At 43.5% G+C, this 20,678-nt stretch overlaps 1 protein-coding gene across 1 annotated transcript in view; it reads right to left on the reverse strand.

The window, feature by feature from the left end:
- The window catches only part of nfatc1 (nuclear factor of activated T cells 1), a 49,748-nt gene extending 32,642 nt beyond the window's left edge, over positions 1-17,106 (reverse strand). Inside the window, exons 1-6 of the mRNA XM_085347035.1 lie at positions 16,658-17,106; positions 14,191-15,238; positions 13,726-13,885; positions 8,565-8,767; positions 6,371-6,543; positions 4,037-4,177 (exon numbers count right to left, since the gene is read on the reverse strand). Of these exons, the coding sequence (XP_085203161.1) occupies positions 4,037-4,177; positions 6,371-6,543; positions 8,565-8,767; positions 13,726-13,885; positions 14,191-15,238; positions 16,658-16,676 (1,744 nt within the window). The 5' untranslated portion in view covers positions 16,677-17,106. The remainder of the gene's footprint in view (positions 1-4,036; positions 4,178-6,370; positions 6,544-8,564; positions 8,768-13,725; positions 13,886-14,190; positions 15,239-16,657) is intronic.
- Between the last annotated feature and the right edge of the window lie 3,572 nt (positions 17,107-20,678).

Consider the following 20,678-nt stretch of genomic DNA (forward strand, 5'->3'; position numbering starts at 1 on the left):
CGAGGTCTCAAGGTCACCCTCTCTTGTCACGTTCGCACTCCAGAAGGTTTTCATTATTTACCGCAAGAGGGGAAAAAAATCCATCGGACATTAAAACAAAAACCAAAACAAATTGATTTTTTTTTAGCAAGTTGGCATCTCAAGGCAGGGTCACTCATCCCGGCTATAATTGCAGGGGAAACTCTGACTAAAACACACACACACACACAGACGTATTCACTTGCAAGTACAGGACGGATGCAAAAACACAACTCTCAGGAATATTTGCATCTGTCAGCGTCCGCATGTTCTGTTACCGCAGCTTTGTGAGAGCGCTTTATTGGAAGATTTGCAGGAAAATTGTCCATCGGTAAAAATAAATGCTTAAGCCCTTTATGGCAACAAAATCCACCACTCCGGATTTATGAGTTTGATTGTTAAATGGTTTCTCAGAGCTCCGCTTTGGCACGAGTAAAAAAACAATAAAAGTCTATAACTTTTCCAGAGCGTACATGTTCTACATGAAGATTTGAAAACAGAGATGAGTTGTATATTTTTTTTAAATATGCAGATTTGAGCCTTTAGTCCTTGGCCTTATTAGTTAGTATCTTATTATATCAGTGATGCCGTTTCACCCCAGAGAGTAATGACGTCTCTACTAGTCTACTGTTTCTATTTATCTGTGTGTTTATACAGGGAGCAGCTGTAAAGAAGAACCAGTTTGATCCACAGGGAGATCGCAGCTCATAGAGTTAATGAACTGAGAGCTGGTGGCAAAGAAGCAGCTTGGATAAAGAGGTGGACGGATGGAGGGAAGTGGAGGGGGGGCAGTGTTGTGGAAGCCTGGCTCAAGGGTGTTTCCATGGTAGGATTGCCCAGGAATCTGATGCTGGTGCCAGACGCAGGGAAACCCTCATCAAAAACAAGGGAGCACACCCATAAGCATCAGTCCACGAGGCCGTAAAGACGGCTAGATTCAAAGCTCAAGGAGAACCAGAGCAGCTAAAGACCCAAACATGTTGGACGTTTCTGTTTTGTTTCCTTTGTAAATGAACCAGATGAATGTATTTACAATGAGCTCAGAGTTTGGGTCAAACAGAAACACACAATTCAGTCAGATCTGCTTCAGCCAAATTGTTATTAATTTATATTCAGCAACATGGTTCTGTTCTGGAACCTCTCCACCCTTTCGAGAGGATACGTGGAAAGCATAAGGCGTGGTCACTGCATCTTCCTGCTCTTTCATACATGGAAAACAGGAGGCAGCAGAAACAGCAGCAAACCAGCCATTCAAAGCAGAGCAAGCATCAGAGATGACACATGCATTTAATGAGTCAGAGACAGCATGGAAAGGAAGAGCTGGGCTGGGGATGGGTTGCCAAGTTGCTTATAGATGTCCAGCAACTGACGGCAGGTTAAAGCAGATAAAATAGTCCACTCTGAAGCTTATCTTAAATATCAGTTCAATATCAACTGGACGATCAGCTACTGTGGAGCGGCTCTGAGAGCAGCTCATCTGGCGAGTTTACAGCTGAGGCAGATTTCACGGCTTGTTCGAACTAATGCTTTGCTCAATTTAGGATCAAAAATATGTGGTTTGCCAAGCAGGACACACTGATTGGATGAAACGCCAGGAGGCAGAGCTAAAAAGGTTACATTTATAGAGATAATTGGTATCAATGAAAAGGTTAGGTAGTAGACAGTAGTTTGACAGCACTTTCACACTTGTGTCTGAAGCTTTCAACCACATTTCATATCTACCTGCAATGTGGTTTATCTAAATATTCAACAAGCTATATATTTTTTAAATAATTTAATACACTATGGCTATACATTTGAAATGTGAGATAAAGGAAGAAAGTTTGTTAGATTAAAATTCAGCCAGTATCACTTTACACAAAGGAAGATTTCCATCTACATTATTGTGGTATTATTGTATTTGGGGACATCCATCTTTTCCATGTGAATATATGGAAAGCATAAGGCAGGGGTGAAAGCTCGGTACACAACAGAACAGACATCAGCGATAACAAGGATGACGCTCATTCAGTCAGGCACAGCACTGAAACGAAGAGGTGGGTTGTGAAGCAGCTTGCAGAGGCAGAATCAACTAGAAGCAGGGTAAATCAGCTTAAAGAAAATGTGCCTACAAAATGTTCAAAGACTGTCAACTGATAGCTCTGCTGTGGGCTAGCACTGAGATCAGCTGTTATCAGCTCATACTCCAGGACTGCAGGCAAAGCCTTGTTTTGTAACCTGCCTTAAGTGAGTAAGTAATGCTATACTCACTTTATGCATCACTTTAATGCTAAATTTAAAAAACAGAATGGACCTTTCTATTAAATTCAAGTCAAATTTACAGTCCCCGGTTTGTTTTGCAGCATGTTTCACGAATGAAAAATACGTAATGTACAGAGCCAATATCAGATTTAAAAACAGGAGGACTTAATGTAAACTTTAAATTTCAAGTTTATCAAGCACTCTTCTTCCTGTCTTTCTTATCTTTCTCCATCTCTGAGTGAAGTTTGCTCTCTTTCCCTTCTCTCCCTGTGAAATACAGGAGCTGGACCTTTAGCTAGCAACACACTGTGTGACAACTGCACGTAAATTCAGTTCTGGTTTTAACAATGAGCCAGTGAAGAGAAGCTAATATGGGAGCAACATGAACTTTATCCTCTTAGTACCCTAACTGCAGGGTTTTAATCAACTGAAGGCTTTTCGGGGAAATTTTATGTTAGCCTGATAATAATGAATTACAATAGTTCAGTCTAGGGATAGAAAAATGCACCATTTTTTTTTCAGCATGACAGGATGGCAGAGGATGTTTCTGTTTTAGTAAAGCTGTCCTAAATATTAGTTTAATGTCTGCATAGAAACATATATCCTGGTGAAAAATGAGTCCTAGGTTCTTTACAACAGTAGGACACAATTTTTATGAGGTTGTTTGGGGTTATTACAAACCTTTATGTCTTCAAGACATGCACAAACTAATTTTTGTTATCAGGTCTCATTAATAAATATAGATCGGTATCATCTGCATAACAATGAAAATGCATCCACTGTTGTTTTTAACTACACTATATGGAGGAAGCGTGTATAACATGAAAAGTATAGGTGTCAGGACAATTCCTATGAGACTCCAAGGCTAACATCAGTTTATTACAAAGTGGATATTGCATATTTTTCATTTCTGTTCAACCCAGAGTTTCATGTCGTGCTCCAAAAAGTGGTTCTGGTGTCAGCTCTAATTCATCACATGACATTAGTTCTGCCTCTGATCTGCCCTTTTCACCTCATGAGATCAGAGTTAGACAAAGAGTTTGCGCAGAGAGGAAAAAGATTCTTCTTCCGAGTGTTAATAAACAATCTCACTACTCCATCGTACAGTGCTGGAGGCGGGCTGCCTGTGTGCCCGTGCAGCCTTGAATTCCTTCTTCCACAGGTGGAACAATGAAAAGGCTTCCTTTCTTTTTCTTTTTTTTGAATGAGTCACCGTCGTGATAGGATCACACGTGTTTACATTGCTCAGCCTTGGCCCAAACTGTACCTCACGTTGCTTTGCTAAAGCTAATCAAGGAAATTGCTGTTTGTAAACGTTGTCGTATCAACATCTGGGAGCAGTCCCCGCTCCCTCCTAACCAAAACGGCTTAACGTAAGAAAAAGAGAAACAAATACTGATGCAAGGCACACACACACACACACACACACAAAAGTGTCCACACCACGTGCACAGCCACCCACCTACATGCGCACGCACACACATACGCAACACATGCTGCATTTGTGATCCATTCCTCTGCTGAACAGGCAATGGAAACTTCTGCAAAAGTAAATCTGCTGGGTTAAAAATACAGCGCATTAATGTGCACCACATGTGGCACTCTGGCAGAATGGAGGATATTTTGACGGCGGGGGGAGGAGAGGAGCTGGGAGGGGAGGAGCAGTCCTGGGGTTTCTCCAACAGCAGAGAAAGGGAGACACACACTCACACACACACGCACACACTGCTGCACTGAGATGAAACAGCGCAAACTCCCAAATCTCCTCCGGCTTTACCTTGAGCCTTTTCCACGAACACCACCTTGGAGTCGTGCTGGAAGTTGTGTCCATCGAGGAGCATCCTCTCCCCTCCGGGGGCGGGACACGTCTCCAGGCTCTGCTTATCCACCAGCGGCAGCTCTTGGGCTGATCTCTGAGCTGTGGGAGGGAAAAAACAAACCGGGCTTCATCGCTCAGCTAATACACACCCACTCCCCATGCAGACCTGAGCATCCAGACCGAGGCTGAATCACTACCTAGACAGCTTTCACAGAGCTGTAAACCTCAACTTCTCCATGTTAAAATTAAGATCCCTGTTTGGCAGTAAGCATAGAGAGGCTTCATGTTGTGTTTATTTGTGTTTCCCTTAAATTATAGAGGATGTTTCCTCTCAAATATTTCCTCTCCTGATCCTCCTTACGCCTCACTCTTAACTTTTGGCCTGTCTTTCTCATTCCTTGTTTGCCTTCATTTTTTTCTCCCCCCTCCAAAACGTTCTATCACACGCCACAAAATACTCGCAAACCTTGTTCTGTCTTCAGCTAGATGTAAAGCTGATGTCTTAGCCAAGTTTAGCCCATGTAATTTCATTCTGATTGACCTGGATACATAAACAGAGGCTGAATATTTGCCTCACATGAGAATCATCTTTTTGTAATTTGATGCTGCTGTTTTCTGATTTTGATAAAACTCTAATTCCCTGTCTTTGGAAACGATCAATCTCTCCCACATCTCTCTGCTGCTCTTCGCCTGTGTGTCATTTTCAGCCTCGCTCACACACCAGGCAAATTTTGGTCAAAAACAATTGCTTTGTGGCAGTCATTCAAAAACTAACAATGGTCTATTTCAAGGGGTTGAGCTCATGGTTTAACTACTGTCTTTCATTTACCTCATAAGACTTAATCTGTGTGGCAGCCCTTGGTGCCAGAACCACATGAAGTGGCTGATCTGCCTGAATTTAGCCCGGTCCATTGAAAGGTCAACTCCAGTGCAGTGCAGTCAATGGGGTTTATCGAGCCAGGCTTAAAAAGCTTTTACAGGGTTAATACTATTACATTAAAGTGTAGTTCACTATCACATGAACCGCATTCAGTGGCTCTCGTTACATGGCTGCATCTTTTCCTTTTATCTTTATCAGGGAATCTACAGCTTTTCTCTTCTTTCATAATTTTGACTCAGTCCAACGTTGCTCATTAATATTCTCTGATCTGGTCGAGAAACGGATAACGAAATTTGATTTGCAAAGAAAAAACGGACATTTTCAGATTTGAGAAGCTTACGTCAATTTGGTTAATCAATTAAGGATTAATCAGTTCTCATCGTTTCTGATTAATCTACTGCCCAGTCCTTCGGTCTTGTGATCTTTTTGAATCGAGCGGCATCCACTTACAACCACCAGTCACATGGACTTTTGTTGTCTTTCTAATCTCACTCCATTTGATTTGAGGAATTATTAAAAGTCTAAAACGGGAACACGATACAGTATTTCACAAAAACAAGCCTGTCTGCATCCCCATCAGCAGCTGTGTGAGTGTCTGTCTATCCAATAAATGTTGAGATATTCGTCTGGTACAAAGCACCCATTCACACGGAAGAGTTGTCTCACACTGATTAAGTTAAATATAGTGGATACTTCTGACCCTTTAGAGGGGTGTGACAGCCATTTAGGCAGCACAAGGCTCAGTGGTCAGCACTGCGCCTTGTGGTAAAAGGGTGCTAGGCTGTATGAGTTCCCTATGATTTCTCCTGCCATCACAAACTTGTTAGGTGAATTTGCCTATCAAAGGAACTTAAACAAATAACTGGTCTAATTGTTAACGCTATATTTATCACATAATCCAGATAATTTTTCAAGAAATTAAAAAAAATCACTGATTTTGCATCTTTTAAATCATAATTCTACTTGTAGTGCTTTTATTTTGAAGGACAAGCTTGTTTAGATGTCTTGTTGCACTGCAGGTATGTGAGGAGATTCTTACACCATACCTGTGAGCCAGCAGCCAGTCACAGTTAGAAGGAAATCTCTGGAGACTGTAGTCTATTTTCTTTATTTACTTTATTTTGTTAGAATTCGGTGCTCAGTTGGAATAAAGTCTTCAAATGAACCGGTATTAACAAAATGACTTTTTAGAAAATTACAACTGGAAATGATGCATCATGGTGGATGCTCATTGCTTGTAATACTTAGAGTCTGTTAAATGCACAGAATGAGTTTCCCTGCTGGGATCAGTGACACCATCTTACGCTTCTACCCGTGTGCACGCTAATGGAGCCCTTTAAACGACTGTAGAAGGCTGATGAGTTCAAGTTTGGCATTTTCAAAGCAGGACAAATATGAGTGGATGTACTTACAGCACTCGATGGGGTTTGATGCCACCTGCAAAGACACCGTTCTCCCCGTGGCTTGGTTGATGTGAACCCTGAACACCATCCGCACACGCGTGTTCTTGCGTCCGATGTCGGTCTCCCCCTTCCTCAGCTCTATGTCCGAGTTACGCAGCTTCAAGATTCCCGCGCAGTCGATTCTGTGTTTGCAAAGACACAAGACAAAGAGTCTGCTGGGTCCGTTTATGACATATATAATCTCACACTTAATCAGGATTTATGTAGCAAAGACTTTCACTCTGGACTTCATCACTGTAGCCCCGAAGAAGGCTGTCAACAGAAGATTAACATCCCCACTCCCAGCAGAGCTTTTACGCCTCAGTGGACCTGCTCTGGGGTAAAACTGAAGCTCTAAAGAAAAAAACGCCTGGAAGCATTCAATTTTTCATGAATCTGTTTGATTCACATGAGCCGGCTCCTTAAATATTGTTGCCCCTGCACAAATCTCACCACCAGGAATTGGCTATAAGATGTATTTTGAGGAGTCAAAGTCTTCATCGGACACTTAATAAGCCCCTTCTTCACTGAACTCCTCTAACTTTTTCATACTTCAGTACCTCAGGCCTTTCCAAACGGTTTCTGGCTTTTCCATCGCTCTGCTACTTGATGCTGCATTCCTCAAAGCCTACTTAATGTCAACTTTTACACACACTCGGACACTCCCTTACATTCTTCTGGGCAGACACCAGGGTCTGCTTTACTGGTGAAGTAATCAGGTGTTGATGCTAAGGACCCCAGCTGTTCTGCTCTCTGCCTACACAAACAGATTGACTGCAAAAAATCACATACTGAGGGATCTCGTCAGTAAGTTTTGGGGTTTTTTCATTTTTTTTAGAAGACGAGGACAAAAAAAAGACACTTTTATTTCTTTTAAGGCACTAATTTATGAAGAGTTAATTGAATTCATACCAACTCGACTCTTGTGGCTTCATTAGCCGCAAAAAACAAATCTGCGTTGGTGTTGCTTAACAATTTAATTTAAAACTTTTCCTCCTAAATCATCATGATTAACTATTCCAGGGATATAATAACGCCTGTATCCTATACCGCATTATGAAACATATATACGTCACACTGGACTGGAGCACATGTCAAATCCACCACAAAACCCTTCGTGTACTCTGTCAGTACTGTGAAGAAACCCCGAGGTGAAGTCGTTGTATAAGTGGAGCTTATGTGTTACATCCATTAAAAAGCAGGGGAAGTGCTGATGGTAGCAGGATGTTACTACCTGCAGCACAGACAGAGACCCCGGGTCCCCTGTTAGCAGCCCGAAGACTTCCCAGTAATCTGATCTCTGAAGCTCATAAAATGGGAAAAGCCACCCATCTGTGTGCGGAGAGTAACACTTCAAGAGCAAAACTAAAGCCCTAAAGGAGACATGCAAGCTCAAAGACATGCACAGATAAATCAAAAGCAGCAATCTAACATGCTTTGATGAGGCTTTAGAAGCTCGAGAGGAGTGAAATTCCCCTCTCACCAGACCAGACTGATGCCTCTGTTGAAATAAATTCCCTTGATTTTAGTATCCCTTTAATATGATAACAGTGAAGATGCATTTTTACAGCTACCACAGCAGCTGGTGTTTACTGGCTGCACTAAACTCCATCATAGCAAGAATTATTATTTCAAGTCTTTTGGACTCGTTGTGTACTTGCTGTGAAATCTAAGTCATTCATTTAAGATTTAAATGTTAAAATATTCAAGTCGAATGTTGACTTGAAAGCAAAATCAAACAAGTCAAAGGACTTGATTGCGAGAGCTTTGAGGGAACATTGACGAAATTGTCCACTCTTAACTTGCAGCTTGCTCGTGGACAATTAAAAGATTTGACTTGGACTTGTTTCAGCTGACTCAATGCATGGCATGACTTTTCTTGATGGACTTGAAGGAAATTTCTCAAGGGACAGCAGATTTCACTTGGATTTCCTGTCAGTGACCGAACGTGACATGGGCTTGTACAAAATGTGCTTTCTTGGTTAATGACTTGAGACTGGCATTGCCATTGTCTCAAATTACTCTTTAAAAGGTTTCACTGGCAATCAGATTCATCCCAGTTTAAAACCAGTGCTTCATTCCAGTGCACGCCAGTTCTTAAACAATTTGAGACTGGATGTCCAAGTCAAGTCTTGAGCTGTTTTTTTAGTCTGGCGATACTCACATGGCCCGCATGTTGTTCTCTGGTAGCAGTGGGATCTCCAGAACCTTGGTGTTGTTATGCATGGCCTCGTGGCTCGGGGTGGACACCGTCTTGCCTGTGATCCGGTGGACCTGGTAGAAGGCGTGTGGCCTCAGCAGCCTGTCATCAGCTGTGCCGATGAACAGCTGCAAAGTCAGGGGTTCGCTCTCCATGTACCCGTGAAGCTAAGAGACAAAGAAACGACGGACATGTGCGGTCAAGCTTACAAACTGTCAGAACGTAACGCAGGTCTTTCAGAGGTCAGGCTTTCCAACAAAGTAGCCTTTTAGGACCGTGTAATCATCACCCTTTTCATCTTTAATTTACTACCAACAGCCTGTGCCCACTTCCTCTACGAGTTCATGTCAAGTCTGCCAAGATGTTGATCCAACAGTGGCTCAATCTCATGGGGCCAAAGAGCGGTAAAATACACCTACAGTCTGCAGCTTTGTGATTTGTGAGCACCATGCTTGCCTTGTGACATGACTGAGGCAGTGTTTTGGAAAAGTCAAGGTCGAGCCGTTTAGACCCAAACAGGGACAATCAGGGTCAAGTTAACTGCTTGCTACAGTTGGTGGGCTCGTCCCAGAGCATCTAAAGTAATCCCAGACCTTCATAGGTGTTGCCTGACAAGAGGCCTCCTGCCAGGATGACCTCAACCTCCCAGACTGCAGAGTGCAGTCTGGGAGTGCAGTGCTGAAATTTGAGAACAGCGGCTACTATTGACACTCTGTCAGAGAGTTATGTATGTTATCCATACAATGCAGCAGAAGAATTACAGCAGAATATTTAACATTAGTTTTATGTTTACATCTAAGTAAATATGAGTGAGGCTCGACATTTTACACCACTGTCAATTTAAACTGAGGAAACTAAACAGAGAAAAGCAACATTTTTTTTATTTTTAAACCATGATTAATATGTTTCAGCAAACATCAACATGTGGATTAATATAAAAATGAACTTTCTTTTTTTTTTTTAAGTGCTCTTTTTTTCCAATCTGTAATTTTTTAGGCTCTTAAATTTCCTCCATCTTTAACCAAAACATCCCAGCTGGACTTGCTCCTGTTTGGCTAAACAGTCTTAAAGTTTTTCCATCTTTTAAATTACATTAAGCAATTCTGCTTCACTTGAAATGCCTCCAGTAATCAGGTTTGAATTAGTGTCGGCCATTCAGGGTCAAGTATTGGGACGTTTTTTTCCTCTCTCTATGGGCTATTAGTATTCAAATGTATTCAAAAATACAGTTTAACTAAGTAGACTTTATTGCATGCTATCACGCAGAACAGCACTTTATCTTGACTGATTAAGAGCTTCTAAGAGTCAAACTGGTCTGAGTCTGCAAGCAAAGTGTTATAAAACGAGCACTATACGCACATCGTCATCCACAAACCCGTCAAAGCGTAATAGAGGCCGACACTCAACCCCGACTAATTATAAGGCACTTTGGAAAAGAGTGTCGGCTGAAACAATCAGTGTGGAAATGTTGAAATGAAGACCGCACTTTTCACTTACATAAGGGGAGCACTCGAGGCGAGCAGCGCCCACAATGAGAGTGAAAGCCTCAGACTGGGGAGGCATAACATGTGATTTGGAGGAGGATCCCTGTCAGGGTTAAGAGCCTGCGAAAGCCCCGTATATTTGTGTAAGGAAATGGGTTGCTGCCTAGCAATGCTGTTTATTCAGGCAGCAGGAAGGAGTGTGATGAAGTGAGGTAGTCTGCTCGCGAGGTTAGTTACTCTCAAACTGTAATTACTTACAGATTACTGATTATCTGCTTTGAATTATTATCAGCAACAAAGTCTAGACAAATAGAAATAATCAAACTTGATAATATCATCTGACTGCTTTCAGCTGTTTTTGGTTTCTTTGCTTCCAAACCTTTACAAAGCATCCATTTAGAAATGCTCGTAATTTATGTCAGCATCATCATCCATCATTTTAAGACACAAGCAGCAATCATGAAATTAAGAAACCTTTCCCTTTTAGTTTTTCTGCTCCGTGATCTGAATCATATGTTTTTACAAAGCAATTCAAGCAGACAACAGTTATGATTTGTTGATGCAATTAAAATCACTGAGATACAGCTTCATGTAAATCCACTGCTCTTTCACTCTGGCAGTTTGACGCTGGCGAAGCAGCCAAGCCTCCCCAGTTCACATTATCACCCACAAGAGGAATGCCGAGACTCCGGCCGGGTGAGGGTGACCAGCGCTTCCTTTCCATTCCTGTGATGCCCCAGCAACTCTAAAATGGTTATAAATGGGAATCCTCCATCTTTATTTTCAAAGAGAGATAACCCAGTATGTCTCAGATGGCATTTGCTAATTACACAGGCCAAGAAAAAGCACATGACGCCAAAATAACAGCATCTAAATCTACAAAAACATACTTCAAAAGAGCATGTTGGGTACTTTTTGGTCAGATCATAAAAGCTTACTTCAGTCAGGGTGAAAAAGAGGACCTCACAGACATGAATACAGAGCATTTCCTCTCCACCAAAGTACAGCTTGAAACCCTGAGCATAAGCTGCGGTGAGGACTGGACGCAGCACTTCAGAGGGGCATTCTTCAGTCTGCTGCTGGTGCAAGGGCGGGTGTGGTTGAGGCAGGCAGCAGTGATGGCATTGAAAAAGAACAGAAAACAGCCAGCTTAACTGTGCTGATGCTAGGGGTGGAGAAAACGTGTACCACACTGAACAGGACCTTCCAGAATAAACTCTGTAAAGTCTGGGCAGGTTTTGAGTCAGAAAAGCGACGGGACGAGCCGCAGAGGCTTCGTCAGCCAGCGTCCGCGGCAGAGGCTGCGCGCACCGTGTAATCAGGAAGTCGCAGAGATGGAGCTGCCTTGTCTGAGGCTCCCTCCAATATCTCCATCACAGCCTGCCAGAAACGTGTGTGGTTTAGCTTGCTGCCGCCTCCGCAGGACGCAGGGCGCGATGATGTCAGCCGTACAGAGAGGAACTTTCCTAAACAAAGGGAAGTCTGTGTGGTTGGGGTGGTAGCTGGCAGAAAAAGTTGGGGGGGGGAGGTTTAAAGAGAACACACACTCTCTATTTCAGTTGAGGTGAACCCAGACCCCTGTCATTAAATCATTAGCACCTTCTCATGGTGAGCCTCGCACAGATGTGCGGCTGTAGTTGCGACACTATGGCTAATACAACGTGTTTTGCTTTCCAGATTTTTCTATTCCAACGCTGCATACAAATGTAATATTTCTGTCCAACAAACAGAGGACTTCCATTCAAACACTATTACTTTTAACCTTTTAGTAAGATCACTCCAGGAAAAAAGACGTCACTACATCCTATTTTTAATACCAACTGTGACGAATGCTGTTTGCAATTAGTTACACGAAATCAATCACAGGCAAACTTTTTCAACTACAAAATTAGCAACAGGAAAAAAAACAAAACATCCTAAAATTGAGTATTTGTATATTGTTTCCTGGTGCTCCTCCATCCTCACCATCACTAGCCACAGCTAGCTCCTCCTCATCCGTGACGCACTCAAAGGTCGAGAGTTTTAACTTGTGTTGACAGACTTTTTGTCACTATTGCGCAGTTTGCGCACTCAACAAAAATGCCAAATTCTCTCTCAGATAAATACACAGTTGTATAAGCTCTTTGTTAAATAGATTTAAGGGCTCTTTGACTAGAATGCTGCTGGTTCTTTCCCTTTCATGATACAAAATAAAACTTTATATCACATAGTTATCAATATCCAGTCCAGCTTATTTTATTATCACTTATTTTAATGCACTTAAGTCCAAATGTGTTGAGAGTGAACATGTTGCATGGATATGAAATCAAACAGCAACCTCAGCAGCAGAAAAACTGCAGTTCTTCTAATGGCCACTTGAGGCTGATGAGTTAATAGCCACTGGATTAAATGGGCAAGTTTGGAGACGGGATTTTTTATAACCAGTTTAAATTGTATTCATGTTGCGTGTTAGTAAAGGCTGCTTTGAGTAATCGGCGCCGTATCATATTGTTCAGTATTTGGTTGGATTAAAACAGACAAAGGAGTCAGAGTCAGTTTGTGAGGGAAGGAAACCTTCATGCCACAGTTTGCATCTAATTCTATCCCAGTGAAATGCAGATACACCTTGCTAACCAAGGTAGTAGTTAGCACTCCCTGACAACTAATCTAAACATGGGCATGTCTTCATCACAACAAAACAAACAAAAAACAAGAAAGCAATGCCCCATATACCAACGTCAGGGCTTCAAAACAGCAGTTCACAAACTGGCTACATTAAAATCACTCTTTAGCAATGTAAGAATTCCCTGATGCCCGAAGAAACATGCAAAACTGCTTAGTCTAAAAAAATATTTTATCAAAAGCGAAGGAAAAACACAAGAGTGTCTAGTAAATTCGTTGACTTTTTGTAACGTGTTAAGAAAAAGCCAGAAGGTGTTAATAAAACCAACAGAACTCCCTACACTCGCTTTGTCTAACGCCTCTCTGCAGACCCTTTATTTATTCAAACACTGAGGTCAGCGGTGTGGCGTAATGGTTGGGGGGACCAGATGGGTTTATAACCAAAACATCTGCAGATGTCCACATTTTTTCTTCTTGGACTCAACCACCACAGCTACTGTGGTTAAAGCTCATGACTAAGCTCTTACTGCCCATGCTACATTAGTTCATAACTGTCTGCGTTGCACTTGAAAACGCAATGGAAAAATCTGAGTCACCCTCGTCTGGACAGGAACTGACTGCCTGAGTGGACTGGTCTGTCTAATAGCATACCTATGGTATTCCATTCAGAAATGTTACATCTTTAAATAACATAAGAGGCAGGTCATGAAACACATGTCGCTCTAATCTTTTTTAACACATGAGGTAAAAGACAAGAGGAGGGAGGTGTTGAGGTGAGAAGTGACGAGGTAAGGAGCCGGAGTAAAAATGAGCCTAATGGTCGAACCATGTGTTGCTCCGATTACCGCAGGAAACCGAAGCTTTGTTCCCAGTCAGTGGATGATAAATGTGAATCTCTTTGTTTTTCAAGTCACTTTCTTTTGAAATTCTAGATTGCGTTGCATATTAAAATGCTCATATGATACAAAGGAAAAACATTATTCTTCACATAAAGTCACTGTAAGTCAAAATACAAATAAGAAGCACTGGTTCTAGCAGACCTGAATGACTGGGTGTCCTCCCGCCAGAGCCTTCACTGCTCCCCTGCTGCCCTCTGTCTCGTAATGGGCTCGGTGGTGGGACTTGGGCTGCACTTCGATCTGCAGGCTGTACGGCCCGGAGCTGGATGGCAGCTGCCAGTCGAGAGCTGGCAAAGATGGGCTGTAGTGGCAAAAAAAAAATACATGTTCAACATGTCACCTTAACAAGAGGAGGGCTTATTTTAGATGGGCTTATCAAGGTAGAATGTGCAGAATGTGGACACTGCGATACGCCAGAGCATGTGATAAAGCCAGTAGCTTAAAGATACTTAAACACACTAATCCTTACTCAAAATTCACTCCGGTTCCAGACATAGTGAAAGAATAACGGTCTTTGAACAACACATCTGATCAAATGCCAGAAATACTAAAAGAATTTTACATTTAAATGCATTTTTTCATGCTTGAGTAAACCACCATCCTTACCTGACATACTGCTTTGGCTTTGACCAGGAATATGGGTGTTGTGGTACATCCAGAAACCCACCGCAGTAGCCCTCCTTCTTCAGGGACATGCGATTTGCTGGGTGCTCATCCTGACACAGCTCCCTAGGGCTCAGCTCCTCACCTCTAGGCTCCACCTTCAGGTTGATGGTGGTGCTGGGCTCCAGGCTGGTTTTTCGGGCCTTCATGGGGATTCCCTCTCCGAGGTCAGTCATTCCATCTGTGGTCAAGGCATTGATGGCTGCCAGGATGGCTGAGTTGGTGTACTGGTTGGTGTTTGGCAGCCAGGTCTCCTCTGTGACACTGAGGCGAGGAGATGTCTGTGGGGACAGACCTGGGGAGTGGTTGGGTGAATAAGGGAAGTGCTTTTGTGGCGCTCCGCTGCCATTTAAGCTGTACTTCCTCTTTGCACCACAGGGGGAATTGGACCTGGAGCCACGCTGTCCCATCCAGCTGTCGTCCGTTATACTCGTGCGAGGGGACGTGGAGGGGGAGTGACGAGGAGAGCCACCGGAGGCGCAGCCGTCGCTGGGGAGGGTGAGGGTGGAGCCCTTGGGGGACACAGAGGGAGACTGCCAGGGGGAGTTCTGGGGTGAGTTGTCGTAATTGTAGGAGAAGCTTGACTCATAGGAGGATGCATCGGACAGGTTGCTACGTGATGAGACGCTGCTGGCCGGACTCAGGCAGCTGGGGTCACGGTAGCCATCTGCACTAGGGATGGTCAGTGTCACTATGGAGTTGACTCTCTTAGCAACAGGAAGGCTGCTTTCCTCCACCTCATCCTCAGGAAACTGACCGTAAGCTGTGATCTCGATACGAGGGCTCTCCAAGGTCGGGGCTCCGTTTGGGCGGATGCTTGTGGATGAAAAGTATCCGGCCGCTCTCATGTCATCCTGGGAGTCATAACTGTGAGGCTCGCTGACAGAGACAGATATGGCAGGGCTGGACTGCAGGCTGTGGTACTGGGAGGGAAGACAAGGGTTGCCCAATGGGAGAGAGAGACTGACGTTTGGCGTGTAGCCATATGCATCTGGAAAGCAAACAGATTGAGTTTGTTACCATGATAATCAAACACACATTCACTGGCTGCACTCACTGTGAGGGAGACCGATGCCAAAGTTAAGTCTTATGAGAGCTGTTGCAGAGGCGTTGGCTGTAATGGCAAAAGAACAGCTTGCCTACTGGATCTGGCCTTGACCATTTCCTGAGGCAGAAGGTTTGCAAGTTGAAAAGGTATCGCCTCATCTGAAAAGGATCTCAAAACACGCCAGTCAGGCCAGTGATACAAACTCTTTCTGAATGGCCCAAATTGTACAAAGCAAATTGGGTGGGAAATCCGAATAAAGGAGCCAAAAATAACTCCAGTCTAAAAATAACCAAAAGCAAAACCAGGTAATTTTTTTCCACTCCACATTTGCCAGATTTATACCACTTAATGCACACGGTGCCCATAAACTGTAACATTATGAAAACACACTGATGCTTTTGTTGGCCCGTTTCATGTTGTAGCAGCCATCGAAAATAAACACAGGAGGGACATGACTCGTTTATTTGCATGCCGTAAAGGTGCACGCTGAACCAAGCCAGGAGAAGCTTGTGGTGTTGTGCCAGTGCTCCCGCTGGGACACATGAAACTCTGCCCATCTGTGGTGATGGCTGAGGTCACAATTAGGTGCAGAGGGCGGGGGGGTTGACATGGGAAAGGCAGTTGTGGTTATATGGTGCATGAAGCCGGCTGAGTGTGACCACAGCATGCAGGGCACATTGATACGCATGGAGACGGCGGCTGCAGACAGACATATGCAGTCACCGCAGCTCCTGTCTGCTGTAAATTAGAGAGAATTAGGGGCCCAGCCATAAAGACTATGACATCAATGCAGCACCATATGACTCCTTGTAATAAAAGAAAATTATGCCTACATTTAAAATCCTGCTTGTGGTGAGTGATACAGTAGCACTGAAGTGTGTGTTTTCTAAAATTAGCTGACATCCTGACAGTTTGCCTTGAGGGGAGGGGGGCTAGCTGCACCATCAAACGACTCTGCTCAATACTGTCCTCTGAAGCACTAGCACACTGTTACCCACAATGCCCTGTCAGTCCTCAGCGACTAACATTATTGGGCGCACTTTTTAGTCATGAGAGATTCACAGCAACAGAACCACGCCCACCTCGTCCAAATCAGCAGGGAGGGGCACTCACTAAATAGCTACACCGCTGCTTTAATACTGTAATTAACTACAATATACTGAGATAGTGTAGATAAGACCCACGGTTCAACGACACATCCCAGTTTAATGTGTTGCATGCGGGTGTAAAGTGTCAGGCACTGACAAGAAGCTAAAAAAAAATGCCACGTTAATAGCCGCACCTCGCTGTGATTAAAAATAAATAAATAAAATATAAACTAAACACTCTGATGGGGAAGCCTAGACAAAAAGTCAAACTCACCCTCTTCAGCAGATTTCATTTTCCCCTTTGAGCAGAGCAACTTCTGAGATCAAACTCTGAGTACAGCTGCAGGCGGATACGATTCCTTATCCATATAGTGGAGCGGATAAATTCCCCCAGCTGTTGCTCAGGATCCTCTCTCGCTGTTTCACCACGATCAGAAATCACAAATTATTTCGGTGGAAGGGAAAAACGATGGTTCTCTATTCTTTCAGATACAGGAGGGGGGGAAATGCATTCAAAGTGGGGGGAAGAAAAATAAGCGACGAAATGTTAAAACACGTGGAATAAGGTCATGACTAGGATGCAGACGTTTGCGCTAAGAAAGGCTATCTTCGTCGCTGTGCTGAGATATCTGACTCTTTGTTGGGGGATCCTGCCTCTGTTGGGTCTCCGTGACGCACTGCTTCGGCGCACAGAGAACTTGTGCGCTTTTAAAGCTGGGGATCACCTCAGCACCGACGCGCCGCCCTTCCTTCGCTCTGACGCATCTGCGCGTCCGACCACCGCACGGGTCCAGCGGAGATCCTCTCTCTCACTGGGGGTTTCCAGAGGCAAAAGAGGCCAATTAGAGAAGCTGGCAGAGAACCTCGAAAGATCCGAGAGAGTAAAACAAGCCACGCCAAACTGCCGAGCTCCGAGTGATTGGAATGAAACATCCAATGCAAAAGCTAATCCTGCACAATGTGAGCCAGGGCGAGCATCCTGTTGAATATAAACAGTGGAATAACTTGAGTTGGAATGACACAGCACAGCACAACACGCTATGAAATGTTAAGGTAACAGATCTTAAAAGAAAACGTGCAACTCAAACTGTGCCCTCGTCATCTATTACTGACTAAATGAGCATAAACAGCGTTAATCTGCAGTTTCCACCCACTTTATCTGCTGAATCTGTTCCTCTTGGCGTCACTTGCAAAGGAGTGATCAGCGCGCTGCTGTAAGACACTGCACATGGAAATCAAGATTTATGTGCAGTCTAATCCTCACGAGCATTTTACATTAAACTGCTGCCATTTTCACCCTGAAAGAGCCATTCATCATCTGGTTAGCGTAGGATGTTAAGTTAAAGACTGCCTGCTTGTGGAATTTCAGATGGGGCTGCAGAAGCAGCAGAGCAGGTGTGCTGGTACATGCAAGAACATATAGTGACCACCTTGTGCACTTTCATGACCAACATATAAAGCATGAGAAATCCTTGAGATCTTGTTTAGGCCTCTCGTGGGTTTTTGAAGTTATTGCAAAGGCAAATAATTGTTTTTCCATTTCCCCCTCCCTGACAGAATGCAGGTCTGTGGGGCACAAACACATATAATTATGTGTTTGCATAGGACTTGCATATCAGAATCAGAATCAGAATACTTTATTCATCCCGAGGGAAATTAGGGGTTACAGCAGGCAGCACGCTAATGGCGCATGCGCACTCACAAAGGAACCTTCTGACCAACTTTACACAAACATCACATTGGGGAGACATGTCAGAAAGGTAGGCTGATAGGAAAAACAACGAAAATACACTACATGAGGTAAGAGGAGCACTATATAAAAATCAAGTGCTATACCCAGTCATTTGACACGCTGAACTGAGAATGTTCATAGAGTTTTCCACAGGCCGCTCCGTGGTCGGTGTAGACTTATTCGGCTTCCCTATCCTCAGCACTCGCAGGCTGGGTTGTTGCTATCTTTGGAAGGTCTGGACCTTCCAGTAGCTGGCAGCAGGCCCGAGGTTTCTGTGACGACAACAGTCACATGAGGCTCTCTAACGGTCTGTCTATCCCTGGAGGTGGGAAGCTACTTTACAGAATCATATCAGCAGGCCCTGTTTGGTGTGATACTGGTGGTGTCAGGCTAAGGCCACTCTCAGTTTGGACGTGTTATGGTGCACCTTTATTTAAAGGTCACTCTTTTATCTTTTCATTTTAACTCGAGTGTCTGAAGCATTATCTTTCCAGGAACACTTTACCCATCTCTCAGGTAATCCTGGAGTGTGCTTTGCTGAAAGATTTCTCACCGTGACGATGAGTAACACATCTAATATGTTGGTATGTAGAAAAGGGGGCTTTTGCAGAATGCTTTTTGCATTCAAGACATTGTTATATCAGACTGATTCTACCCTTTAGTCCTGTGTGCAAGAGCAAAACTGCAGCTCAACCAAGCTACATTCCACCATTTTTAAAAGTTTGTTCACAAATATACTGTATTAACATAAATAAGGCAACTGGTTTCAAAATTTGGGAGACAAAGCATTTTAAATTCACAGTTAGATATGGTAACTGATGCCAGTAGCAACTCTAGTATCAGATAACTTTGTTTGATATTTGCTTTTTGCTTTTTCTGACTGCAAAGATGAAAAAATTAAATATTGCCATCCTGCAGACTCTCCTCAGAGTGGAAACCTTTTTAAAAAAAATAAAAAATAGAGATTTCACCAAAGCATTGTCTGAACATTTACCTCCCAGATTTCATGGCAATAGTCATGACATTTCACTCAAAACTACAAAGGAGGTTTTAGGCTGTTCTAAAGCATAGTTTCCTGTCAGACAAGGTAACACAAACTTGCTACCTTTACTGTACATGAACTGTTTGTACTAACATACATACACAGCCGCCTGTCTAAAGGCCTGCTCTAAGCCAGGAAAAACTCTGATATAGTAATCGCATGGCAGTACTGCGGGAAATGTGAGAGGACCAACAGAGTCAACAGGTTTCATCTTGTGAGAAACATGAGCATTTGATAGAAATCCATTTGACAACTGTTTAGATATGTCGGTCTGAGCTGACTAACACCAGTGGGAGTAAAAAGCCTCAATTTCACCAGAGAGAAATATTTAGAATAAAAATAGGCCAATTAATATGTTCTCACTTAGTTTGCATATAGTTAGCAGCCCATTTCCTAAATTAAATGCAGAAGGTGCAAACTCCACTACTTCTGTGTGCGTGTTCCGCACCCATTAGTTTATCTGTGTCAAGGTGCAAACTACATCATGCACAATTTTCCTCACAGTACGACTCCTTCCCTGCACTTTGTGGGACTTTGTGCGACTGGCTGTTAGAGAAACAGTTTTAGAAATCAGCTCTTAATCCACATTTATCTCCATTATGCAACATCATGGCATGCATGCCTCCACATCCAAAGCAATATTCCCTCCTCACCCACTGGGATCTCATTTTGGCCGAGCTTTCTCTCCTCACCAGAATATCTGCGGGAGTGACGGCACTTGTGAAACCCTAGCCGTCTGTTTCATCACGGGGACGTGCCTCGGTGGCTCTCCAGTCATTTAAAGAGCCCCACTCGTTTCTTTGACCTCATGGAAAGCTCTTGTGGGGCTGTGTGTGTGTGTGTGGGGGGGGGGGGGCCCACACACACACACACAGGGGCCCTAACTGGGGCAAAAAAGGGGGGCTGGGTTGCCACTCCACAACTATGTGTAACTGAAACATGTGCTGCAGTAAACACTTCCACCACTCCGCAGTTAATAAATAGCTCTGCTGCTGATTGACTCGTGGACTCTTCTACGTCAGCGAGGTGCTGGGGCTCGTAGTTTTTCCAGCGATGCCTGTTGTTGGTTTGTGGACCAGCCTTAGTAACAGGCCACTAAAGACCGGATGGGTCCAAAGCCACAACTGAAAAAAGAATACAGCAGATAATGAGAAACAACGCCAACATCCTGCCCTGATAATGTAGGCAGAGCATGGCAAACAGAAGAACTGCTTTGATATCAGCAAAGCTACTTGTCACTATTGATGCAAAGTGACACAACATATGTTGACCGGATGGACTCATAGAGCTGTTTTAGCTCTATGGGATGGCTCCGAATTAAGCTTCAAATATGTTAAGACACCATCAAAGTCCACATCAGATCTTGGTATTTGAAACATTGGTAAAAAAACAGGTCTCAAACACAGATCTGATTCTAAATAAAACCTTTGCTCGCAAGTTTGTTTGGTTTTTTATTATGACAAGGCATTTGTTTCCTCTGAAGCCCTTTTCAAGTTCTCTGATTTAAGGTGGAGCTTCCTT

The sequence above is a fragment of the Diplotaxodon limnothrissa genome, linkage group LG22 (genome assembly GCF_057381915.1).
Source record: "Diplotaxodon limnothrissa isolate DT_005_m linkage group LG22, D_limnothrissa_male_GT1.1, whole genome shotgun sequence".
Lineage (NCBI taxonomy): Eukaryota > Metazoa > Chordata > Actinopteri > Cichliformes > Cichlidae > Diplotaxodon > Diplotaxodon limnothrissa.